Source organism: Pipistrellus hanaki (assembly GCF_964339955.1).
Source record: "Pipistrellus hanaki genome assembly, chromosome: 3".
Lineage (NCBI taxonomy): Eukaryota > Metazoa > Chordata > Mammalia > Chiroptera > Vespertilionidae > Pipistrellus > Pipistrellus hanaki.
In genome coordinates this window covers 108058534-108085475 of record NC_140505.1, presented here as the reverse complement: position 1 = coordinate 108085475, position 26942 = coordinate 108058534, and the positions used below count along the sequence as shown (strand labels likewise).

The following is a 26942-nucleotide window of genomic DNA, read 5'->3' as shown; positions in this document are numbered from 1 at the left end:
CTTGGCCAGTTGGAGACTTTTCCTGCTGGACCCCAGAGCTCTTGAACACAGAGTCTTCATGGCACAATCACACTCAGAATAGTCTTCTTTCTAGCAGGTGCCTTTCCTCACCATACTGTAAGCTTCTTGGATGCAAGAATAACACCTTTTTACCCATTTGTCTCTGAGTCTAGCACAATGTCTAGTATTTACTAGTACTAGGCACTTAATGTATGTTCACAGAATAATTGGACATTCAGTCTACTTCACCTGGAGGGACTTTTATGGGGGTAGTAATGAAAATATAATAAAATGTGCACTCTTATTAGAGGCTATTGGGTGTTTTGAGGAAATATAAGGTGTCCCAAAAATGTATACACACACTTTAAATAATTAGAAAGGCAGTGTTTATTAAAATATATTTCATTTTCATATGAGCTACCGGCTGTTATACATTTTGGGGGAACACCCTGTAAAAGGAGTGAAAGGGACTGTTGAGTACCTAATATGGGTCAAGTGTTTGCATTTGAGGTAGGTGGTATATCCTCATTTTACAGGCATGTTATCTAAGCTCAGAGATTTCGAGTAACAGCCAGTAAGAGGGCAAGCGGAGACTGGAACCTCAAGTTCTATTAGACAGGAAGTCAGAGCTCCCATGCCATGTGGCCCATAAGAAGAATCTTGGCTATACCACCTCCCCTCAGGATTTCCCAGCTGTAGTGCATAGAAGAATGAAGAACTGGGTACAACTCACAGGCTAGGAGACCTTGAGACAGTAAACAACATTTTTTAGCTTTCAATTTTCTCATCTATAAAATGAAGGTAATAACCCATCTCTGCTCCCTCACAGAGCTGAGATCTGAGCTGAAGTTCAAGTGAAGTAATGTGGCCTTGCTTTAAAAGGGACCACAATTAATTAAATAAATAAATAAATAAATAAATAAATAAATAAGGGAAATAAAAAAGGGACCTGGGTTGACATAAAACCATGGTGAATGGATTATTTCCTCAAAAGTGTGAGAACATACCCAAAGGAAAAGACAGTGTGCCACCCAAACCCTCTGGGCAGGGCATGTTGGAGTGAGTAATGGGTTGAGTGGAGCCCTGGCTTGGGTGAGGCTGGTGAGAACAGCTTCCTTATGAGGTGAGTTGGTCCAGCTCTGAAGGAAGTGAAAGAAGAGAAAGGAAGAGTTTGAGGGAGAGATGAAAAAGGAAGGAAGAGAATGTGGCACAGCTAAGGCAAACCTCAGCATGGAGAAACAGTCATGTTAAAGAAGGCTTAATAGGACAGTTCTGGCTTCCTGGAGCAGGGAATCTGAAATAACTGAAGATAAAGAATCATCTTCCTCGAGCTGCACAGCCCCTTCCAGTTTCCACAGCAGCGTCAGACCCTGTGCCCATTCACCTCCACAGCCTTAGGAAGAGGTTGAACAGGAGCCATCACCCTCTCTTAACAGTCAGGGATTGGAGGGGCCGAGAATGAGCATCCCAGGTTGGCCAGGTCACACCACTAGCCATGGGCTACAGCGGGAATTTGAACCCAGGTTTTTTTTTTATTTTGCTTCTGTTTTCATTCCAAGGTCAGCTATTCCATCATATCAAGATAAGGGAAGAATTTGTTCCTTTATTCATTCCTTAAGCACCTAAGATGTCCCAGACATCAGAAATAACAATCACTCTGAAAGTCACCTATAAGGAATTCTTATAAGGGGTGAGAGCCACGTTGGAACTCCCTGCAGCTGTGGTAGGAAGCTGGAAAAGAAGCAATAGAGACCATCAGCATTGGCCATATACCAAGCAGGGCTATGTAACCACTTTACATGAGATGAAGTATTACATGTGCCTTTTAGATCCTGTCAATAATCTAATGAGGAAGGTATGATTATTTTCTTTTTCTTTTTTTTTTTTTTACAGATGAGGAAACTGAGGCTCAAAATGGCATAGCTGGTAAGGGGCATAGCTCAGTTTCTGACCCAGACTGTCTAGCCCAGGGCCTTTATTCAACCACAGGACTGTGCTAACTCTGAGCTATGCTAAGGAGAATTCATTCATGCCACAGCAAGGGCTGCAGTGTGTCAGAGGGCAGGGAGCTGCTGGAGGTGTGAGGGGGCTGAGGTCTCCCCTCTCCTCTTAGACATGCAGCTCCTTCCAATCATGTGGCAGGAGCATCCTGTCTACCCCCACCCCCATGTCTCAACAGCCGTGACCTCTAGCAGGCTGAGGGGGATGCCTGCCTCCGGAAGCCCCAACATCCTGCACTCTGTTGAACCCACAACGTGTCAGGCTGCCTGTCCCAGCTGTGGCGCTCAGATGGCCTGACTTGACAGGCTGGAGCTGAATTACCGGCCCTTTAGCTAGAAATAGCCCTCCGAGAAGTGTGTGGTGGCTACGTGTCCACAGGGAGGGGAGGAGGCTGGGCAGGGAAGCCAAGGAGTCCCAGGATCCTGAGATAACATGGTCCGGATGTGCAGCGTCCCAAACATGGTGGGCTGGCCTGGGTCACAGGCTCCAAGAAGGTGAGTGGGAGCCAGGATGTGTGCTCCCCGACGTGGGCTGCGTGACAAGCCCCAGGCATCCTGAGAGGGCGGCGGGCTGGGCTCCCACCAATCGGATCAGGCAGACTGTGTGTGTTCAAAGTGTCTATTGTTCCTTCCCTGGGCACAGTCCAGCATTGAAGCATCGCTGCCTTCCCTCTGGCGTTGGTCAAAGGCACAGAGTGGGAAACGGGGGAAGCAGCCTAGCAGAGCCCTGTAGTCAGACTGGCCGAAGCTCTGTGTTCCTTCTTCCTCCACTGAGAAGAAAGCGAACATCTTCTAGTCCAATCCCTTTCATAATGGTTATCTCACTTGTCCCTCACAGAAATGGTCTGCTTAAAGAGGGACTTTTCCAAACGGTTACCCCTACAAGTTGGTATGAAATCAAGTATTCTTTTGACTAGTCAGACCTCATGACCTGGCACTTCATGGCCCTGGCACCCCCACTGTGCACCCCCTCCTCAGTCTCCTGAATAGAAATGAGATCCGTGGATATGAAGATGAGCAGGGCAGATCCTGCCCGGGGTCAGCTCTTCCACTGTATGATAGGGGATGGCAAGGGTAACACCCAGGCTGGAGACACAATAATTGGGCAATACCTTCACTGTAGTCACAAAGTGGAGTTAACGTCTCTGACGTGGGAGAGAATGGAACTATGAGAAGCCAAGTTTTCCCATCCCTGGGCCAGTGCTCATACTAGGGAGGCAAAGAAGGGTCTGTTTGCAAAGGGCTCATGCCCTAATGCCATTTCCATTATTTCCATAACAGCCCTTGTTCCAAGTGGCACAGATGAGGCAAAGCAGGTGAAAAATTGACCCTCCTATGAATGAGGGCCTGATTCCCTTCCCATGAACTCATTCCGATGAATAAATGTAGTTGTGATGTGATGGGGACTCTTGCCGATGGTCAGAAGCCAGATCCTAAGTTCTGCCATCAATATGGCTGTGTGACCTTGGCTAAGTCACCTCGGGCCTCAGTAGCTCTTATTGTAAAAGCAGGCAATAGTGAGGAACTCCAAGGTTCCCAGCATCCAGTTATGAGATTCTATGTTTCTATTACCCTCACAAGGAGGAAAGTAGGGGAAGAAGAGACCCCTAGATCGCCCTGGTTTGGGGGGAGTCAGTAGAAGAAGAAGGGGAAGAAAATAAAAGGGAAAGGAAATGAACTCAGAATTTACAAGTCTCCCAAGTTCAGAAAACTCTAGATGGGGCACTGACCTACAAAGGCACAGAGAGGAGACTGAGGAGGGGGTGCTCGGTGGGGGTGCCAGGGCCATGAAGTGCCAGGTCATGAGGTCTGACCAGCCAAAAGGATACTTGATTTCATACCAACTTGTAGGAGTAACAGTTTGGAAAAGTCCCTCTTTAAGCAGACCATTTCTGTGAGGGACAAGTGAGATAGCCATTATGAAAGTATTTTGAAAAATTAAAAATCCCTATTTACATGAAGCTAACAATTTTTTAATTTTTTTAAATTTTTATTTATTTACTTATTTATTTATTTGTTTGTTTATTTATTTATTTTGAAGAGCAGAGTGTTGAAGAGAAAGAAAGGGGAGTCAAAGAGCCTTCTGGACTTGTGACTACATAGGGTTTGGGGAGGGCGGTACAAATGGATAAACTTTACCACGCTGCAAGCCTTTAATTCAAAAGCTGTGTCACCACGCTGCCTCCACCGCAAGTGTGACTTAACTCTTTGCCTTTGCTCTGAGTGAAACAAGTGTAACCCTGTTCTTATGACCCAAAGTGGGCCTTTTGTGAAACCATTCACAGGCCTGGACTCCTCCAGCCTGGGACTCACGTTGCCTGATCTCCTCAGGCTGCAGAGGTGGAGGCTGGGAGTAGGTCCAGTAAGATGGGTGTAAGTGAGGAAAAGGAAGGACTGAGGACTTGGGAGGGAAGGAAAAGACTGCAGCTACAGATCAATCGCTTGGACTTCTCTCATGTCCTCTGCCTTCCAGCTCCCCTATGACCGTCCATTCACTGAGGTTCCCAGTGGAGGCATCTGCAGTACCAACCCCTCTTAGTCCTGCAGAACAAGCTTCTGATTATTGCACCAAAAGCAACACAGAAATTGCAAGAATTCTACAATATTACAGAAGCCATTTTTATTTCACTTGTTATGAATGAATAATGAGGATTCTATTTATATATTTAGATTTACTTTTGACTACATCTCTTGGGGTGAGACTGATAATATAGTGACCTTTGGTAGTACATTATAAATGTACAAAAGCATACATATATTAAATATGAGATTAAAGGCAACTGGTTTCCTTGAGTCTATCCCTAAGCCAGTGTGGGCATGATAAGCAAGGCAGGGAGAGAGAAACGAGCCAACCAGCAGAGAATTTAAACACTTTCAGTCACCACCCACCAGTGGGTAATTCCCAGGAGGATGATCAAGAGTAGCAGGTGACAAAGCAAACAATTGGGGGGAGGGAATAGAAGATAAGACGGTTTCCTGCCCCCAAAAAAACACCCAGACTGGAATATCTGAATTGTTGAAAAGTCTTCAGATTGAGAAGCTATGGCCTGGGGGAGATCGGATTCTGAGAAAAGGACGTCAGGAGCTAAGGGAAAGTAATCGACTGTGGGAATAGATTCCTATCATCCCCCAGCTGTGTGTAGAGTTTTGGTTCTCTGACTGCAAATGCAGGGATGGACCAGAGGCCTCCACAGCTCCCACAGCAAATCCTCCTCAGTCAGAGCAGGGGCTTGCAGAGCTGACTGGAGAAGAGCAGGTGTGCCCACCTGCTGCATGCCAGGCAGCCACCTGGGCACCGAGGACAGTGGTTTCCCTGAACCGCAAACCACTGGCCTTCCCCCCTGCCTTCCTGCTCCTGCTTGGTATCAGCCTTTCTCATTTGGCTCCTAAGGGCACACCAGCTCCCTGATCCTCTGACTGGAATTGTCACCCATGAGTGCCCTGTAGGTGTAAAGAACTGAAACCAACTTCCTCTGGGCTCTCCCTTCTTGTCAAGGTTGTCAGAAGCTTCTGGGAAGATGCCACACCCATTGGCATCTGGGGAGGCTGCTCAGAGGCTATGGTGATTCCGATAGGTGGCCGGGTTTGGAATCTGCTAGGGATTTCAGCCAGGAGCTAGAGGTTCTGCTATTGGGCAAATCCTCCCCTCCACTCTCAATTTTTCCATATCTCGGGTGGGAGGAGTTATTCTGAGGTTCTTGTACCTTCTTCACTCTCGCCAAATTGGAAGTGCTTCTTCTCTCATCCCCATCCCTTTTCCCTTCAGAAATAAACCAACGCCCCTGGGCTGTTCTCTGTCTTCAGATCCAGCTGCTAGGCATTCAGGGCTTCTTCTTGGAGGGAAGGTTTTGGAAGTGGAGTAAGTGGCACATCAATCCTCTTCCCCAGCTGCAGTGTCGAGGGAGGTTCCCTTTCCATCCACCCCAGGAGCAGAGCCAATGGTCAGGTGCGCCTCCCAAGACACCTGCACTCGCTCCCCAACGTGCCCTGGCAGGCGCTGGGATGCACCCTTCCCTGTCAGTCCATATAGAGGTTCCATCTTGTCTCGGGTCCCTTTAAGCCCTCTTTGATTTCAGTGTCCACCCACAGTGATCTCTCACTTCTCTGAACCCAAACCCCCTTAGCGTTTCTTACATGTCCTAGCAATTTAGCTCCTCTCTCAGTGTCTTGTATTGAGCAAAGTTTTTCTCTTTTTTTGCTCAATATTATAAGCCCTTGAGGATAAGATTGTACTGCTTTTTCCCTGTAATTCCCTCCTCCCTTCCCTTGCACAGAGAAGGCTCTCAGTGCCCACCGACTGTCGCAGGTACTTCCAATCTCTTTCCCATTCGCAAGTGACAGAGGAAATGTAGGGTTGTCAACTGGCCAATGTTCCTGAATGATTCAATTCTGAAGGCTGGCTGTTTCTTCTGTTAACTGAGTTGAGGTGCTATACTTGTGAACCATTCTGTGAACATCACTGAAGAAGACTGTGCTATACATAACCATTGAATGTCCTAAATCTTCTATCTAACCTGGGAAGACAGCACGCTGCCTCTTAGAGACACATCCTGGGTAAAGGCCTGGTTTTATTAGAGAAACACTGAATATTCAGAACCAGTTATGCCTCATTGCTACCTGCACTTCCTTACCAGATGCCTAGCACTCGTGGGGTTTGTACATCTAGCAAAGCGCTTAGGAGGGCTGAAGTCAGACTGCCCAGACATCAATCTGACCTCTTCCCTGTATGAACTGTATAAACTGTGTGCATCAGTGTCCTATCAGGATAAAGGAAATCACCGCATCTCTTCAGAGATTTATTATGAAAATTCACTGAGTTACTACAAGTAACTTGGTAAGCTCTCAATAAATACTAGTTGCCGCCATGATTATTATTGAAGAAGCAAGCTAGGAAAGCAGAAGACACTGTCCTATCTCATTTATTTATACATATGAATCCCAAGACCTTTTCTTCATGTGTAATATTGAAATGCTGATAATGCCTGGAGTGCCTATCTCACAGTGCTGCAATGAGATTCAAATGAGCCGGTACACATGAAAATGCTTCGTAAACTATAAAGCCTTGAGCAAATGTAGGCTAACATATGCCCCTCCCCTTTCACCGGCACCTATGTGATTGTGCATCCCATCATGCTTTGTGTAGTAGCTACTTACCTTTCTCTACTAGCCTGTGAGCTCCTTGAGGCAGGGATCACAGTTTGTTCTCTCTTTAATCAACCGTGGTGTCCAGCCTGATGCCTGAACATGGTATGCACTCAACAAATGGGACCTGGAAAAGTCGCAGCCTCCTGTGTGTGTTTTTTGGGATGCATTCCAGCAGCCTGCTCCCTGTTGAGCTGCATGTGCTAGGACTGTCCTCCATCACATGTAGCTTCCCAGAGGGCACACCTGTGCAGAGCATCTGAGAGGCAGGTCCCATCCTAGGAGCCAGGCACCCAATAGACACTAGCTGTGGGGACTCCCACTCACTCCTGGAGCCTTCCTGGGCTCTGACCCCTGTGCTCAGCCAGCAGTCTTGCAGTCTTTTGAGGTCTCTCAATGAGTCTCCATACTATTGGGGAGACCATAATACCAGTTCAGTTGCCCTAGACCAGGGTAATATACATGATGTTGCTATGAAAAAGGCTCTTAGATTTACTGAATTTTGAGTCCTCCCTGCAGTTGCCTTCTCAGGGCCAGAGCAAATGATTTCTTGGGCCTGATACGGCCCACAGGCTGGACATTCCCCACTCTGCCCTAGTCAGCCCAACCAGGGAAACTGAGACATCAAACCGCAGCATTGTGTAGAGCAGCAAAGACTCAGGGCCTTGCTTTCCTTCTGCCTGTCTGGAACTTTCCCCCCAAATGGCAGTCTTGGTTTTGGTTCCTCTGCTCTCTGCTCCTGTATCTTCATGGGGTGGGGCAGGGGTTCTCAGAGAATCCCAGTTGCCTGGTGGTATTCTGTATTATTTCTATGTTCTTCAAAACACCCACCTGTGCTGTACACAGAGAAAGCACTGGGCACATTGTTGCTGATTGGGATGGAAAGGACCAAGAAAACCAAAATGAGTAGACTCCTTGGGAGATTAATTGCACAGGAGTCTATTGACCGCATGACTGAAGCTGGATTTTTTCGGAACCGCTGGCTGCCTTCACATTTCCTGGTGGAAGTGGGACAGGTCATCAGAGTCATAGATAACTTTTGCCCACACATCATTCACTTCTTGGAGCGTTGGCTTGAAATTAGTGTGTGTGTGTGTGTGTGTGTGTGTGTGTGTGTGGCACTGACGTGCCTTCTGTGAGCCTCAGAGTTCTCTGCACTCTCTTCAAATTAGCTGATTACAACACAGAGGATGTGGACAGTGGAGGTTTTCCTGGTTGATGTCACACTGCTACCCTTTAAAAGCCCAAGGGGGAAAGGAGGGAATCCAGCCTGGGATCTTCACGACAGATACCCACCAGGGGGAAGAGGAGAAAAAGACCAGAGAGGCTGCCCCTAGTCAGGGAGGCAGTGTCAGGTTTCAAACTCCGCACCAGCCTGTCAGAGAGCAGCGATGCCAGGGGCCCGCCTTGGGTTGCTGGTCTGTGTCCTGGCCCTGCACTGCATGGTCAGAGCCTATCCCAATTCCTCCCCACTGCTGGGCTCCAGCTGGGGTGGCCTGACCCACCTGTACACGGCCTCAGCCAGGAACAGCTACCACCTACAGATCCACAAGGATGGCCATGTGGACGGCACACCGCATCAGACCATCTACAGTAAGTAGCAGCTTCATTCAGGCTGGGAGGGAGGGGAGCTCCTTTACCCATCTGCTGACAGGGACATGGAGAGACCCTGGGCTAGACCAGAGGGCTAATCCAGCCTCTGTGTGTGTGTTTAAACCTTGGGAGAAGATTCTGCCATCATCCTGGTTAATGCTTACTGGTTTCTCCGGACATGAATAACTTCTATCTCAATTAAAATCCTTCTTCCCACAATAGCACTTTCCCTTTGTCCTGTCCAAAGAGTCAAAGGTGTACATAAAGAAAGGCAAAGAGGCTCAGATGGCAAAGCCAAGTAGGTATATAGTCACCAACTTTTAGCTTATGATCTTTGGGCTGGGTTAGCAATGGAGGTTGTGAAGGAGATGCCTGTGTCCAACTCCGGATTTGAAATAGCTGAACTCAGGGGCTCTTTCCAACTTTGAGCTTCTTGTATTCTGGCCTTTTAAATTTTTTCAGGAAAAAAATGTATAAAAGACAGACTATCCAGGTATGTTGTCTTGATGAGCCTGACCATGTGCACAAACAATTCTTGACTCAGCTATCTATCCAAGCATGCATCCATCAACATGTCACTGGGCGCTTCAGAGCTACCCAGTTCAGTACAAATCAGTAGCAAATGAGCTAGCTGGGAGCTCTTTGGCAACATGAGACAACTAGAATGTTTTAAAGATTACATTTGTGGAATGTTGGATCACAGTCTACAATAGTCAATCAATTATCTATGATTCATGTGAGGGCCCTTGGGTACGTATCTAGATATATAAGAAATAATGAGCTGAAACCGGTTTGACTCAGTGGATAGAGCATCGGCCTGTGGCCTGAGAAGTCCCGGGTTCAATGCTGGTCAAGGGCATGTGCCTTGGTTGTTGGCGCATCCCCAGTAGGGGGTGTGCAGGAGGCAGCTGATCAATGATGTTCCTCTCTCATTGATGTTTCTAACTCTCTATCCCTCTCTCTTCCTCTCTATAAAAAGTCAATAAAATATATATATTTTTTTAATAAAAATGAGGCAGGAGGACAAATGGATATTGAAAAAGACAAGGTCTTCTATCTAAATAGAATATGTAAAAATTACTCTAAGAATATAGAAAAATTCATACTGATTAAATATAGAACAAATTAAAGGAATGAAAGAGTAATCATAGTCTGTTTAATTACAGAAAACTAACGATTTGCCATATATTGTACTAAATTATTTAGTTATTTTCCTATGGCCTTGCTGTGTGCAAGACAGTAATTCTGCCTAGAATCAAAGGTTCTTAAACCTGGTAGCAAGGTACACGCACATGCAAAACCAACAGTTCAATTCTCTTCAAGTAGAGAAGGGAGGAAAAGTCTCTCCAAATGCCAAAAAGGTTTCAGAACTCAACGAGATAAGGTAGGATTCAGGAATCAACTTATTGGAAGCCAAGTTTGAGACTAATGGCAAAAATCTGAAATAAATCTGGATATACTTGATACATCCAAAGTGCTGCTCATTTTATCCAATGGGTGTTTAGCGGAGCCTACGACGTGTCTGACATCATGCAAAGCTCTGTGACTGGCAAGGAAGACACGGCCCTTCAAGCACTTCCCCTTGTCTCCCAGCTTATTATCAGACTTCTCGGAAATACAGTTTTTGCAGCTCCCATGGAGGCTCACCCTTACTTCCACTACAAAGTTTAACGTGCCCGAGTGGCTTCTGGTACATTATTCTGATTTCCATAGAGGGAAAGGGCTTCATACAATTAGAGAATGCTTATAAAACTTGTCTAAAATCAAAGACATGTCCCCCAAAGACATGTCCTCCTGAACAGGACAAAGTAGACTGGTGTGAGCCGGCTGTGGTAGCTGAGAGCTTCAGTGTATGGGGCTCAGCCTACTGAGCAGGCAAGCCAAAATGTGGAACCTTCCCTCAAATATCCACTGATGTTGGGCCCAGAGAAAGCACTGAGTATTAGTTGGGATGAATTAAAATGACTGAGAAGTAAAATAAACTAAACTGATTTCAGATTTTTTTTATTTTTCAGAAAAATGATTTTGTTTTGTCAAGTATAGATGCTAGCTAAGCAGGGTGCTCCTGGGGAGGGGAACTCAGGGCAAGGTGGTGGGTGGGAGACACTTTTCCTAGTTTGAATAATCTACTGTACTATTCAAATCAGGTATCATGTGCAAAAAAATGTATACATTAAGATAAATGTTACCAAAAAGAATAGAGGAGACACTGGCGTATGTAGATAGGTAGGACAGCTAATTATAATTACCTCCTCAAAACGTGTGTAAAGCAACACGTTTACACTGATGGGAAGGAGTGGGTGGGTTTATAGACTCCCAGTAAAATCTGTTTCATTGGATTGCTGTGCTTTATTAAATTCTCGATCAATAGCTGAGTGCCCACCCCATCTTTGGTTGTTGTCACTGTGAACTTATCTACCTACAAGATTCTGTAACCTCCCTTCGGACTCAGCACTGATGGCAGGCAGCCTCTCCAATGTCTGTGTCTCCTGTCCTGCTATGAGCAAGGCTCCCCTCCCACTCCCCATTATCCCCCACTTTGTGGAAACTACAGAGAAAAGATGCTTATTACCCTGGTTAATGTCCTTTCCTACATCCAGGTATTTTTATTTCCTCCATCTTCTCCACTGGCGTTTTCTTTATTTGAAGGTGAATTATCCTCAGGCTCCTTAATCCTTCAAAATCTTATCTTTCTTCTGGGGAGCTGGAGGTTCTTTACACAGATCATCTTACTTGTCACTTACTGGCTATGAGACTAGAACAGAGCAGATAACTTTCCACTTTAACAGCAGAGGGTGAAGCAAAGAGTGATATAACAATTACCAGCATTTAGAAAGTGCTTCTACAATGAATAAAAATATTATCACATTGCATCCTAAGGTAAGTGATTCTACTACTTATGAGAAAAACAAAGGTTAAGGAAATTAAATAACCCACTCAAGGTCACCTAGGTAGTAGATGACCTGGAGGATACCATGAGCCCAAACCTGTGCTTCTTCTAGGGCCACACACACCACCCATTGTGACTAAAAGAAATGGCCATTCACTCTGCCTGGCTCCAACAGGTTGTGACTCAAGCAACCAGTAATTTAGTCTTCTGCTGAATTCTGCCCTCACATCTGTGCAGACTGTGAAAACATGCCTTCTGAAAGGGAACAAATTCTTTCTCTTATATTTTCTGGTTTTGCCATTGGCTTATGTTGGTTTTATTCAAGTCTGAGCATCCTCCATAGCCAGCTGCCCCCTGTTCCTCTGTGGGCTGATGTCTAGTGGGGCTGACCCAGGAGACCAGGAGCAGGTGTCCATGCACCCTGCACACAGTGACCCTGAGCACAGGATGTCACAACGGCAGGTCAGCAATACTGCTTAATGCCTTTTATTTGCCCAACACTTTCGAGTCGTTTTTACAGCCATCATCCCATTTGATTCTAATTGTAACCCTATAAAGTGGGCAGGACAACTGTTGTTATTTCCTTTTCACAGTTGAGGAAACCGAGGCAAGAGCAATAACCTGCCCAGGGCTACAAAGTCAGTAAGAAGTATAACTGGGACTGGAATCCAGTTCCTGGTTCAGTGTTCCTGTCCTGACCACTTGCAGGGGCGGCAAGCTGGGCTCCTTGCCACCAGCAACGTGTGGGGCCTAGACTATGTCTCCTGATGATTTCTGTTGGAGACAAGCCACAAAGTGATAGGAAGAGGATGTTACATCCACTGACCTTAGTTTGAATCCTGCCTCAGTTTCCACAACACTTAAGTTGGGATGCTGCTACTGCCAATATTAACAATATCAGCAATACGGCCATTGTTTTGAGAATTTAAAATATATCAAGTTCTTAGTGCACAATCACTCAAAAAGTTACTCAGAGTAAAGAAAATTCATCAGGACAGAACTATTCATTTCAAATTTCTTAAGGTTCTCCCAGGGCTTACCACAAAATTAGCCACCTGTTCAAGACACATGGCAGGCAGACCCAATTATGGAGCAATGCAAATACCCTCCGCACCTCCCAAACCCCACCCCACTTCCAGAAGCTTCCCTCAAAGCTAACCCTCAGCCAAACTTGGAATCAAATTAACTTTCCTCTTTGGCCTCCTCCTCTCTCTTCCTTCTAGACTTGCTCCCACATCATTTCCTCTGTCCCACGTCATTCTGACTCCAGTCCAGTCAGGGGTCTGTTCTCAGCTCATGTCTAAGAATTGACTGCTGCTCTCCTTGGAGGTCTTGTATCGATGCTATATGGGGAGGAGACGGGCTGTAAGTCAACCCATGGAGTGCTACCACTTATTGGGAACACGCCATTTCTAAAAGAGGGATTTGAACCACTACCTGAGCTCTCCCCCGGGGCTGAGGCCAAATGAGATGCAGGGGGAAATTCTGTGGGAGGCAATGGAAGTGGCCTTAAAGACTTAAGGAAACGATTTTCAATAGAAAATGTCAGGTAATTAAACAGCGTGTGGGGCATAAGTCTTGCTGAATTGTACCCTTACCACAAAACAGAAAGTTTTAGACTCTCTTTATTGGTACTTGTTAAAATTGCAAGTTTCCATGGGAGTGGGTAAGGGGGGTACACTTAAAACTGTTGTCAATTATTTAAGGTGTAGGTAGTGTGAATGGATTTCGGGCCCTTGCGGAGACTAGTTTTTGAGAGGGGTATTGAAAGACTCTTCGGTGGACAGCACCTTAGGGGACATCACCAAGTGAGAAAAAGACAAAGAACAGCAATAAAGACCCAAGAAAAAAATTCTATCTATCCCTATTCAACATGGAAACATAAACCATCCGGTTCTAAATAGCTCCCTCTAGGGGCCACACTAGGTATGTAAACTTAAAGCAAGAGGAATGAAATGCGTGCTGCAATAGAGGTGTAGGCATTATGCTGAGAGCTGAGAAGAAAGAACAATTAATGATGAGGGAGATTAGCCTGGCCTTGAAGGATGAGTGATTTCAATAAGCAGAGAAGGGAGAAGATCAATTCTAATACAGTTCTTGACCTATGATGGGTGTTGACTGAAGTACCAGTGACATTTCCACAGCTCCTCAGGTTCTCTACGTGCAAGCTGGATCCTTGAAAGACATCTTGGTATAGATTTCAAAATCACAAAGGCAGAAGTTTTGGGGGAATGTGACTGCCACCACACACATGAAGCGGTATTAGCCAGGCAAGAATATATAGACAGTGCAGGCAGGGAGAAAAACACGTGTAGGTGAAAGAATGCTGGGAGTGCAGAATGCTCCATGCAGCAAGGGGGTGTGGAGCAAGGTAATTGGGGGAGAGGGGAAAAGAGTGGGGTGTGTAAGAGTCAGAAGAAATGAGGCTGAACAAGTAAATACAAGGGGAGGGTTTGTGAAATCATCCTGACCATTAAAATTAATCAAGGGGAGATTCATGAAGGTAGGTTTTCCAGAAGTGCTCGAAGGTGGGAACTAGGTGTATGTACAGCGAGGCTTGACCTGAATGCTTTCCTCCACAGGTGCCCTGATGATCAGGTCGGAGGAGGCTGGCTTTGTGGTGATAACAGGTGTGATGAGTAGGAGATACCTCTGCATGGACTTCAGAGGCAACATTTTTGGATCTGTGAGTTTCTTTTTGTGCTGATTACCATTTGCAAATAATTTTTTTTTTTATAGAACATAGGTATTTATAGCTTGAAGACACCATTAGCAGGATAGCTTGATGACTTGTTTTCACTGAGTATTTTTTTTTTCAGTGTAAGTAGTCTAAGTAGCTCAGGTTTATAAACTTGGGGTTTGGCCCTAACTGGTTTGGCTCAGTGGATATAGCGTCGGCCTGGGGACTCAAGGGTCCCTTGTTCAATTCCAGTCAAGGGCATGTACCTTGGTTGCAGGCACATCCCCAGTGGTGAGTGTGCAAGAGGCAGCTGATCGATGTTTCTTTATCATCGATGTTTCTAATTCTCTATCCCTCTCCCTTCCTCTTTGTAAAAAATCAATAAAATATATTAAAACAAAAACAAAAAAAACAAAAAACCCTGGGGTTTGAAGCCAGGCTGTCTGGCTCTGAGGCCCAAACTCTTAGTCTGTAGTCTAGCCTGTTAGTTTTCACCTGTGTGTCTAACACAGTACTTTGTGTGTAGCCAGGGGTCCTTCAGCCATAAAAATTCATGGCATAAAGTGCATTAGGAAGGGTGAGAAGCCATTAGTGTCTTCTTGCTTCTGTTACTAGACCTCCTTGACCTTGGTCAAGCCCCCCCCACCCCCCCAATCCTCTAAACTTCAGTTTTCTTGAATGGAAAAAGGAAAGTAGGATGGACCATGTGCCTTTTCCGGCTCCCTCTAAAGATCTCTAATTTTCTCTGCCCCTATTGTGCTGGCTGGTCCTTCAGCCTGATAAGCAAAGGATTTCCCAAACTACAGGCAGCAGGCTCAGTCCAGAGGGTTTTGAGGTGGTACAATAATGGGAGTGCTTATCTCAGGAGCCTCTTATCCATCAGAAAGACCCACCAGAAATTTCTTGAGAGCAATGACTTTGTTTTGCTTACTGCTGTGTCCCAATATCTATAATGGTATCTGACCCAGAGCAGAGAAATATCTGTTGAAGAAATATAGAAAATTAAATGAATAAATAAGTAATAAACAGCTGTTGACCACAAATAGCTGTTGACTACATATATACAGTTCTCATCTGTAAAATATTACTTCATGGAGTTTGAGGATTAAACTAAATAATATGCAGAGGTCCTAGCAGGTACTTAATAAAACCCTGTACTACCCTGTTTCCCCGAAAATAAGACATTGTCTTATATTTTTTTCTCCCAAAGTTGCGCTAGGTCTTTTTTTCAGGGGATGTCTTATCTTTCCATGCACTAGGTCTTATTTTTAGAGGATGTCTTATTTTCGGGGAAACACGGTAGCTGGTGGCGGACTGAGGGCTCAGTCTGTTGCTAAAGTTCATGTCCTAACTCCCAAATCACATTTTCTCTGATATGAGTACCCTCACTTATGTTTGGCCCTTCAACTCCATCCCACCCCCTTTCTCCTTCAAACTCCATCCCACCCACTTTCTCCTCCAAACTCCATTCCACCAGCCAAGAGAGGGTTCAAAAAGGCGGAGAGCTGGAAGGACAAGGCTACATTTAAGTTAGCCCTCCCTCCAGAACCAGGCACAGGCGCGCTGCGGCTCTGGCCGCCCGCGCCCACCTCCAAGGCAGGGGCTGTGAGCCCTATGGCTATCACTCCCCGGGGGGTGGAAGCTCCGTGGGTGCCTAAAGCACCAGGGAAAACCACGTTTCCCCAGCCGGGTGAAACGCACCTCCCATCAGAGTAGTGGGGAGGAATAGGGCTCCTCCCAGCACCCGGTGCCTCCGGACCCCAGGAGGGCCCGCGGAAGCGCGGGGCTAGGGCTGGATCTGGGTTGGGGTAGAGGCAGGGGCAGGGGCAGGGGCAGGGCTTGGGGTAGAGGCAGGGGCAGGGGTTGAGGCAGAGGCAGGGGCAGGGGCAGGGGCAGGGGCAGGGGCAGAGGCAGAGGCAGGGGCAGGGGCAGGGGTTGGGGCAGAGGCAAGGGCAGGGGTTGGGGCAGAGGCAAGGGCAGGGGTTGGGGCAGAGGCAGGGGCAGGGGTTGGGGCAGAGGTAGGGGCTGGATCTGGGGCTAGGGCTGGGGAAGAGGCAGAGGCAGAGGCAGAGGCTGGATCTGGGGCTAGGGCTGGGGCAGGGGCAAAGGCAGGGGCTGGATCTGGGGCTGGGGCAGGGGCTGGATCTGGGGCCGGGGCCAAGGCTGGGCCACCCTCACGGTCGCCTCCGCCTTGCAGCATCACTTCAGCCCAGAGAGCTGCAGGTTCAGCCAGCAGAGGCTGGAGAACGGCTACGACGTGTACCACTCGCCGCAGCACCGCTTCCTGGTCAGCCTGGGCCGGGCCAAGCGGGCCTTCCTGCCGGGCACCAACCCGCCGCCCTACTCGCAGTTCCTGTCGCGGGGGAACGAGATCCCGCTCTTCCGCTTCCACACGCCCGCGCCGCGCCGCCGCCATACGCGCAGCGCGGAGGACGACAACTCGGCGGCCGACCCGCTGGTCGTGCTGAAGCCCCGGCCGCGCCTCACGCCCGCGCCCGCCTCCTGCTCCCAGGAGCTGCGCAGCGCCGAGGACAACGGCCTGGCGCCCGGGGACCTGAGCGACCCGCTCGGCGTGCTGCGGGGCAACCGGCTGGGCGCGCACGCGCGGGGGCTGGGCGCGGAGCGGTGCCGCCCCGCCCCCAGGGCCGCCTAGGACCCGCCCAGGAGGCTTCACGTCCGTGCCCTTCCGAAAGCAGCCGCCGTCTTAAAGGGACAGCTCTCTGTCCGCGCCGAGGGAGGGGAGGTGGGGGGGGATGATGTGTGCCACCTGCCGCTTCTCTCCATCTCCTAACCTAGGAAAGCCCCGGGAGCCTGCCTCCGAGGCCTGGGAAAAGGGGTTTCACTGCCTTCCTCGCCCCACCTAAACCACCTTTCTGAATCCAGCCCCATAGGAAAATTCGAAATGTCTGCTTCACTGCGGAGAGAAAGGATTTTCCCCTTCCAGATGCCTCTCTTCTTAATCAGCTTAGCACTAAAGCCAAAGCTACGGTTTAGTGAGCTCACGGCTCTGTAGGTGAAGGGAAGAGTTCATGCCAGCAGTCTTCTCTGCCCCTGGCATTTGCTACCGTGGCCCTGTTGGAATTTGAATTTCGTAACCTTGACCCAGGCCACTAACAGCCAAACTGGGCAAATGGGTGGGAATCCTAATCTCAAGCCTTTGTTCTTCCTTGAGCATCTCTGGAGAACAGCTGTCAAAAAGATGGGTGGGAGCCGGCCAGAACCTAACCAGAATGCTCTAAGAACCGAGGCAGAAATCAAGCTAGAAAACTCCAGCGGCCCAGGGCCGGGCGCCCCTGGCCGTGCTCTCTCAGCAGCCAGAGCCAGAGGGCGGAGAAGCACCTGCTCCCGCTCAGGGTGGCCATGGCACAGCCTGGCCTCTGGCCGGGCCTCGGGCTCTAGTGAACTGGGCCTGAGGAAGAGTCTTAGTACCGGTTCCAGAAAATCTAGCCTGCTAGGATTTGTTTTTCAAAATGGAAATAAATCCAAATTCTCCTAAGAGGCTTTTCATCAAGCCTCTACTTCCAGGTCGAAAGGCAATTCATTTTGGGTGGATTGTAAAAATGAGACAATGGGGCTGCGCTGGGCTAGGTACTCTGTATTCTGGTAAATTCTGCCCTCTGAGTGAAGTGGCATCAAGGACTTGGGGGAAGCAAAGTCCAATAGCCAGGGCACCTCAGTGAAGGAGTTAGACAAAGACCACACTGCCAGTTCTCCATAGCATCTCGACCACCCAATAGCAGTGGCTGGAGGCTGGTTAAAACACTCCCAGGCTGACAAGTCTGGTCTTAATCCACTTGGGAAATGAGGGTCATTAAATTAAGACAGCTTTCAGGCCAAGGAGCCCCAATACTACTGTGAGGAAAACCAAACCTCACAGCTGAGGAGCGCCAGGCAGTGGGGCAGCTGCTCAGTCCTCACTCTAGCCTTACCCTTCAATGTAGGGTCTTCCTACAGTGGGGCCCCATTTTCCTACCTCCAGGCTCCCCCAAAGAGCAAAATATTAACAGGCAGACTTAAACAACAGCTTCTTCCCAGTCTCTCTTTTCCCCCATTGCTATCATGTACCCAACATTAAAATCACCTGTTCTTTTTACTTATGAGATAAACATTGGACAACTGTTTTTGCCTAATGGTTTTAAGCTGAACTTGAAGAACTAATTCCTTTTATGAAGCACCAAAACTATACTATGTAGCAGTGCATGGCAGATATTCTCTTTATATAGTTTTCATTTTCTGTTAGAGATATTATACTATATAAAAACTATTGGAAGCTCCCCAATACTGATGGAAAATTCCCAAAGGACTTTAGTGGAAAACTGGTTATAATCTCACAAACTCAATGCCATCTATTAGGGGGTTTTCTCTTTGGCAGTGCCAAGGTAGCCCCCACAATTTCCTGTCTTGAAGCATGTGGCAATATTTATTTATTTATTTGGAAGACTTTGCCTATCACTCTATATTTATAGATACTTATAAATATGTAACATCACCATTTTCCTTTCTTCTGTTTAAAAAAATAAAATTCATCTCAGCTTCTAGTAGCTTTTCCTCCCTGTGTTATACATAAAAGCATGTCACAATATGGTAATAAATATGGGAGGGGAACCTTGAGGGGGGTCCAGAGAAGACAAAGTTGTAAAAGAATACCAGAATTGTTTTTTAAATTATTGAATTTATTGGGGTTACATTGGTTGATACATTTATGTGAATTTCAAATGCACACTTCTATAATACATCATCTGTATATTATATTGAGTATAGGGAATATGGGAACTCTTACTACTAAAAAATAAAGTCTATTAAAAATATATAGAAGGAACCAAGATGACAGTGTAGATAAACACGGTACTCACCACCTCCCAAAACCACATCAAAATTATAACTAAAATACAGAAAAACCATCATTCAGAACTTCCTGAAATCTTACTGAATGAAAGTCCTACACCTAGAGAATTAAAGAAGAAAGCACATTGAGGCTGGTGGGAGGGTTGGAGGTGCGGACCGCGCTGGTCTGAAACCCACATGTGGTGTTTCTAATTGGAAAGGATATCTTGGCTGTGGAGGCCTTCAATGAGGAGCAATGGGTCACAGCCTCACACCAGACCCCTCAGCCTAGGCTCCCAGAGCTGGGAAGAGAAGTCCCCTTAACTTCAGGCTATAAGACCAGCTGGGATTGTGACTGAGTCACAAAGAGGCTGCCAGAGTCCCAGCAGTTCCTCTTAAAGGGCCAGTGCCTGCACTTACTCAGACTCATTCCCTCTGAGCTCCAGCACTGAGGCAGCAGTTTGGGGACATCCAGAGACATTTGGGGAGGAACTGGATTGTCTGGCATTGGGGCAAGAATTTGGGGAAAGCTTTCTCCCAGATAGAGGTGCTCAGAGTGTTCATTGTTCCTATGCTGAGACCTCCCCAATCATAGAACTGACTTGCAGATGCCATATCTGAGGCTGTTCACTCTACCCTAGAGATTCCCTAAGATTTCACCTCACCTAATTTACAGATCCACCCAAGCTGTCTGTAGCAGTTTTTCCATATAAATGGCCTGTACTGGCTCAGGCCTCAGGCTCTCTTAAAATCTCTCAAACAAGTTGCAGCTGGAGTCAGCATGCTCCAAACCTATCAATGAGGCCCAAAACCCGACACTAGCACCAACCTGCCTTGCTTCACAGTTTGGCCTCGCCTGGGCACTTCGAAGCCCAATACAAATAGCAGTCATCTGCAAATCACTCTGTAGCTCCTGCCAGGTGGCCCCAATCAGTGCTTAACTTTGCACCTCCCAGGAGACCCAAAGCCAGTGCACCGGTTGGACAGCCTCAGACCATGCCAGATTACAACCCTACACATCCACCGCAACACACTCAAGGGGCAGAGTCAGTGAGCACCAAAGTCCCACTGAAGCAAGTCCTGCTCCATAGGGGTGTCTCTTGCATAGCAGTTCTTCCATTGTAGTTGCAGCTGGTCCTCAAAGACAATTGGTCTGGAGGTTAATTCTTTCTAGTAATGCTAACAGTAATCAAGGCTCAACTACAGTAAGACTGCACACAGCCCACCCAGGAGTGCATCAGGCTCAGGTGACTGTGGAGGCTGAGCCACTGGGCCCTACAGGACACCTACTACACAAGACCACACTACCAATTCCAGGAGACGAAGCAGCTCTAACTAATACATAGAAATAAACACAGGGAAGTAGCCAAAATGCATAGACAAAGAAACATGTCACAAATGAACAGAGAAAATCTCCAGAAAAAGTAGTAAATAAAATTAAATAAACTACTAGATACAGAGTTCAAAACAATGATTAAAAAGATGCTCAAGAATCTTATTGAGAGCTTCAAGTGACTTAGTGAGAACATCAAAGACATGAAAAAGGACCACTCAGAAATTAAGCATATACTAACTGAAATACAGAGTAATTTACATGCCCTAGCTGGTTTGATACTGTGGATAGAGCATTGGCCTGCGGACTGAAGGGTCCCAGTTTTGATTCCAGTCAAAGGCACACACCCAGGTTGTGGGCTCGATCTCCAGTAGGGGGTGTGCAAGAGACAGCTGATTAATGATTCTTTTTAATCATTGATGCTTCTCTCTCTATCCTTTTTCCCTTCCCCTCTGACATCAATAAAATATATATTTTTAGAAATGAATAATTTACATGTATTCAACACTAGACAAGAGGTTGCTGAGAATCAAATCAGTGATTTGGAATGTAAGGAAGTAAAAAACACCCAATCATAAGAGCAAAAAGAAAAAAAGAATCCAAAAATATGAAGAGTATAAGGAGCTCCTGAGACTTCAAATGTACCAATATTCGCATTATGGGGGTGTCAGAAAGAGAAGAGAGAGTGCAAGATACTGAAAACTTATTTGAAAAAACAACAGAAATAATAAGCATACACCCATACCTACCCAGCAATTGCATTCCTAGATGGTTATCCAAGAGAAACTGGACTTCCCTAAATAAAGTAGTATTCCTCTCTTTAGTCTTGATCCCCTTATCCTCCTTCATTTTTCTCAATAGCACAGACCACGTTGACATGATTGAATATAGGTTCCACAAGAATGGGGACTTTGTCTATATTTTATTTGTTGCTATATATTCACAGTTCTCGTAATAGTTCGTCTAGTTCTTTTTTTTCCTTTTGACATTAACTTTTTAAAAAAATATATTTTATTGATTTTTCACAGAGAGGAAGAGAGAGGGATAGAGAATTAGAAACATCGATGAGAGAAAATCATCTGCCTCTTGCACACCCCCTACTGGGGATGTGCCCGCAACCAAGGTACATGCCCTTGACTGGAATAGAACCTGGAACCTTTCAGTCTGCAGGCCGACACTCTATTCACTGAGCCAAACTGGTTTCAGCTGATATTAATTTTTTTAATATTTCAAGAATAATTATTTTAAATATGTTACATGCAATAAACAATATTTCAAGAAAAAAAGATTTTAAGTATATTACCAAAACTTTACTAATCTATCTATATAAAAGCCTAAGCAACCTTCACAACTGAATGGACAACCAAACAGGTGGGGCAACTAGGCCGGCAGGGGCTTAGTGAGGGTCAACCAAACAACCAAGCAGCAGGCTGCATGGTGAGACCAGGTCAGCAGGAGGGGCAGTTGGGGGCAACCAGGCTGGTAGGGGTGGGGGGGTAATTGGGGGCAATCAGGCAGGCAGGCAGGGAAACGTTAAAAGACAGTGGTCCAGGATTGTGAGAGGGATGTCAGATTGGAGAGGGTGCAGGCTGGGCTGAGGTGACCCTCCCCACTCCCCCACCCTATGCATGAATTTCGTGCACCAGGCCTCTAGTATAGTATAATATCACAAAAGTTGTATGAAATGTGAAAAATCCAAAACAGGATTACTTTTATTATATTCTAAAATGTTTTTCTCTGGCTCAATTTTTGCTCATCAGTTCATTATATTCCACAAATGAGTGAGATCATGTGATATTTATCTTCCTCTACTAGTTTATTTCGCTTAGCATAATGCTCTCCAGGTGCATCCATGCTGTTACAAATGGTAAATGTTCCTTCTGTTTTATAGCAGCATAATATTCCATTGTGTAGATGTACCAGTTTTTTAATCCATTCATTTGCTGATGAGCACTTAGGCTGTTTCCAAATCTTAGTTATTGTAAATTGTGCTGCTGTGAACATAGGGGTACATGTATCCCTTCTATTGGTGTTTCTGATTTCTTGGGATATATTCCTAGAAGTGGGATTACTGGGTCAAATGGCAGTTCCATTTTTAATTTTTGAAGAAACTCCGTACTGTCTTCCATAGTGGTTGCACCAGTCTGCATTCCAATCAGCAGTGCAAGAGGGTTCTTTTTTCTCCACATCCTCACTAGTACTGTTTGTTGATTTGTTGATGATAGCCATTCTGACAGGTATGAGATAATACCTCATTGTCATTTTTATTTGCATCTCTTGTATGATTAGCGACTTTGAGCATGTTTTTTTTTTAATAAACCTTTATTGTTCATATTATTATATTACAAAAGTTCCTCATTTTTTTCCCCTCCACCAGGTTCCTACCTCACCCTCTGCCCTTTCCCCACCCTCCCTTGTCCTCATCCATAGGTGCAGTTTATGTTCATTCTCTTCCCGCACCCCCCACTCCTCTTTTCTCTGAGAATCATCAGTCCACTCCCCTTCCATATCTCTGATTCTATTATATTCAACAGTTAATATTGTTCATCAGGTTTTTTAATTCCCCCCCTTTTTTTTTAATTGGCTTCCAAAGGGGAGTTTAAGGTCAAAAGGAGTTTCGGGTGTGCCCAGATCCTAATCATCAAAATCTGGGTAAGCTCCTTATTTTTTGGTACAAGATTTAGCATATCGAGACCTGGGTGAGTCCAGGTCCTATTCGTTCCTCATTCCAAGCACATGGATTAAGAAATCAGAACTGATAAGAGGATTCTGCCAGTTCCCTCGGGCTCAGCTGATAAGAATTAAAAGAATGTCCATGTGCCTTCTCAGGCGGCTCTCTACATCTCACCCTTTTTTACTAATTAAAATAAAATTTAAACATCAATAATAGGGCTCTAAAATTAAAAACAATTGCAAACAATGCCGATGCAAAAACTAAACCACATACATGTTATTTTCAAAACTTGAATGTCAAGAGCAAAACTCTGGCTATTAAATAACAACAATGCCAATGCAAAACAACAAAATGAGAAATCAGAATTATGGACATATTATTTTTAGCTACTAAATGAGTTTCTTTTGTTGCTAATGTAGATTTAGTCAGAGTCCTTGGATTTGCTGCACAAGACTTTGCAGAAGACTGGAAGCTAACAGATGCTAGCATGAGCAGGAACATGACTAATGAGCGTGTTTTCATATGTCTCTTGGCCTTCTGTATATCCTCTTTCAAAAAGTGTCTATTTTGGTCCTTTGCCCATATTTTGATTGGATTATTTATCTTCCTTTTGTTAAGTTGCATGAGTTCCATATAAATGTTGGAGATTAAACCCTTATTGGAGATAACATTGGCAAATAGGTATTCCCATGCAATGGGCATTCTTGTTGTTGATGTTTTCTTTTGCTGTGCAGAAGTTTTTTTTGTTTTGTTTTTTATGTAGTCCCATTTGTTTATTTCCATAGTTCTTAAAATAACCTGGTATTTGTATGCCTTGCTCAAAAAATTATTATTGCCCTGGCCAGGTGGCTCGGTTGGTTGGAACATCATCCCACATACCAGAAGTTTGTAGGTTCGATCCTTGGTCAAGCATGTATGGGAAGCAACTGACCAATGTTTCTCTCTTATATCGATATTCCTCTCTCTCTAAAAATCAATAAAAACATATCTTCAGGTGACAATTACATATATATAACAAATTATAAATTAACAAATGTACAATTCTAACAAAATTTACAAATTTTCTGGAAATTGACCTACTGATTCTAAAATGTATATGGAGGTAGGCTTCTAGGGCGGCGGCGGAGCCGACCTGAGGGAAGATGGCGGTGCCCTTGTGGCAGTGGCAGTGCTTCAGCACCTCGGCCGCGCTGAGCCGCAGGACCCCGCCTATGGGGCCGATGGCCATCGAGGACATCGACGTGAGCAACCTGGAGCGGCTGGAGAAGTACCGCAGCTTCGCCCGCTACCGGCGCCGGGCTGAGCAGGAGGCACTGGTGGCGGACCTACCCCGAGCACTTCGTGGCGGAGCCAGACCCCAGAGATAAGATTGACATCGGGCTGCTTCCACCAAAGGTCGGTCAGGCCCAGCAGCTGCTGGAGCGGAAGCAGGTTCTGCAGGAGCTGAAGGCCAACGTGGAGGAGGAGCGGGCCGCCCGCCACCGCACAGCGCGCATCCCGCTGGAGGCCATGCGGGAGGAGTGGGAGAGGACCTGTGGGCCCTACCACAAGCAGCATCTGACCGAGTACTATGGCCTCTACCGAGACCTGTTCCACGGCGCCACCTTCGTGCCCCGCGTCCCCCTGCACGTGGCCTACGCCGTGGGTGAGGACGACGTGATGCCCGCGTACCACGGCAACGAGGTCACACCCACGGAGGCTGCCCAGGCCCCAGAGGTGACTTATGAGGCGGACGAGGGCTCCCTGTGGACAATGCTGCTCACCAACTTGGATGGACGCCTGCTGGAGCCAGATGCAGAGTACCTGCACTGGTTGGTCACCAATATCCGAGGCCGCAGGGTGGCTGAGGGACAGGAGGCGTGTCCCTACCTGCCCCCTTCCCTGCCCGGGGCTCTGGCTTCCACCGCTTTGCCTTCCTGCTCTTCAAGCAGGAGAAGCCAATCGACTTTTCAGAGGATACGTGCCCCTGCTACCAGCTCGCCCAGCGGACCTTCCACACCTTTGATTTCTACAAGAAGCACCAGGAAGCCATGACTCCGGCCGGCCTGGCCTTCTTCCAGTGCTGCTGGGACGACTCAGTCACTCGCACCCTCCACCAGCTTCTGGATATGCGGGAGCCCGTGTTCGAGTTTGTGCGGCCACCCCCTTACCACCCCAAGCAGAAGCGCTTCCCCCACAAACAGCCCCTTGGCTACCTGGACCGCTACAGGGACAGTCATGAACCCACCTATGGCATCTACTGAGTGGCCAGACTGCCACTACCTCAGAGAGCGGGCTGGGCCTGGGGCCCTCTGCCAGGCTCTGGGGCCAAGCTGTGGGCTCTGGGCCCTCTCAGAGGCGCCTCTGCTGGCAGGGTGGATATGAATAAAGGTGATTTCTGCTGTTAAAAAAAAAAAAAAAAAAATGTATATGGAAGCCCTAGCTGGTTTGGCTCAGTGGATAGAGCATCAGCCTGTGGACGGAAGAGTCCTGGATTTGGTTGTGGGCTTAATCCCCAGTAGGGGGGCATGCAGAAGTCAGCCAATCAATGATTCTCTTTTTAAATAAATACTATACATTTTTATTTTTATTCATTTCAGAGAGGGAGAGGGAGAGGAAGATAGAAACATCAATGATGAGAGAAAAATCATTGATCGGCTGCCTCCAGCATACACCCTACAGGGGATCGAGCCTACAACCCAGGCTTGTGCACCCTTGACCGGAATCAAACTTGGGACCTTTCAGTCTGCAGGCTGATGCTCTATCCACTGAGCCAAACCGGCTAGGACTCAATGATTCTCTTATCATTGATGTTTTTATCTCTCTCTGAAATCAATGAAAATATATTTTAAAAATAGCTTTAAAAAATAAAATGTAGCCGAAACCGATTTGGCTCAGTGGTCTGCAGGCTGAAAGGTCCCAGGTTCGATTCCTTCCGGTCAAGGGAATGTACATTGATTGTGGGCACATCCCAGATAGGGGGTGTGCAAGAGGCAGCTGGTCGATGTTTCTCTCTCATCGACACCTCTAGCTCTCTATCTCTCTCCCTTCCTCTCTGTAAAAAATCAATAAAATATATTTAAAATAAAATAAAATAAAATAAAATGTATATGGAAGAATAAAGGTGCACAAATAGCTAAGATACTATAGGAATGAAAAGGAGATATCCGCTCTATAAAACATTGAGTTCCAAAGCTTCAACAACTAAGTATTACATTGTTATGGGTGTATATAGCTCACTGGAACTGAACCAAGTCCACAGGCAGAGGCCACCAATATGGGTGCATGGGGGTATGACAGCAGAATCACAAATCAACTGGGAAACTCCTAACAATGGTTCTGGGGTAACTGTTTCACCACACCAAGAAAAATTAAAAATTGACTTCTGAACTTAAATCACACAACATAAATTCCAGATAAAGATTTAGCATTCAAAAATCCTCTAAAATTACTAGGATAAGGAAAAAGAAGATTACTATATGACCTCATGAGACAGCTTCTCAAGGCACCAAAATAAGCCCCACAAACCACAAAGGACAAGATATATTATTGATAGCTTGACTGAAAATTAAAAACACTATGTCCATCAATAGTTGAGCGGATAAAGATGTGATTCATATATACATGGGCATATTAGATTAGACATGAAAAAGAATGGCATTTTACCATTTCAACATGGACCAACATGTTATGTGGAATTAGTCAGGGAAGGACAAATATATGATTTCACTTATATGTGGAATCTAGAAGACAAAACAGGAAAGAAAAAAAAAACTCATAGAGAACAAACTGATGGTTGCCAGATGTGAGGGGATTGGGGATGGGTG

General features: G+C 46.3%; 2 protein-coding genes across 2 annotated transcripts; both read left to right on the top strand.

Annotated features, from left to right (window-relative positions):
• Positions 1-8533: 8533 nt before the first annotated feature.
• On the top strand, positions 8534-22658 carry FGF23 (fibroblast growth factor 23; the record flags this gene model as incomplete). Its single annotated transcript, XM_084880362.1, has 3 exons — positions 8534-8735; positions 14208-14311; positions 16503-22658. The coding sequence occupies 3 exons, from the start codon at positions 8534-8536 to the stop codon at positions 16956-16958; spliced, it is 762 nt and encodes a 253-aa protein (XP_084736488.1). The 3' UTR covers positions 16959-22658.
• Positions 22659-24278: 1620 nt separating this feature from the next.
• Positions 24279-25534, top strand: LOC311618629 (large ribosomal subunit protein mL38-like; the record flags this gene model as incomplete). Its single annotated transcript, XM_084876204.1, is given in 3 exon segments — positions 24279-24445; positions 24447-25012; positions 25015-25534. Coding segments are annotated over 3 exon segments (1098 nt in total). The 3' UTR covers positions 25380-25534.
• Between the last annotated feature and the right edge of the window lie 1408 nt (positions 25535-26942).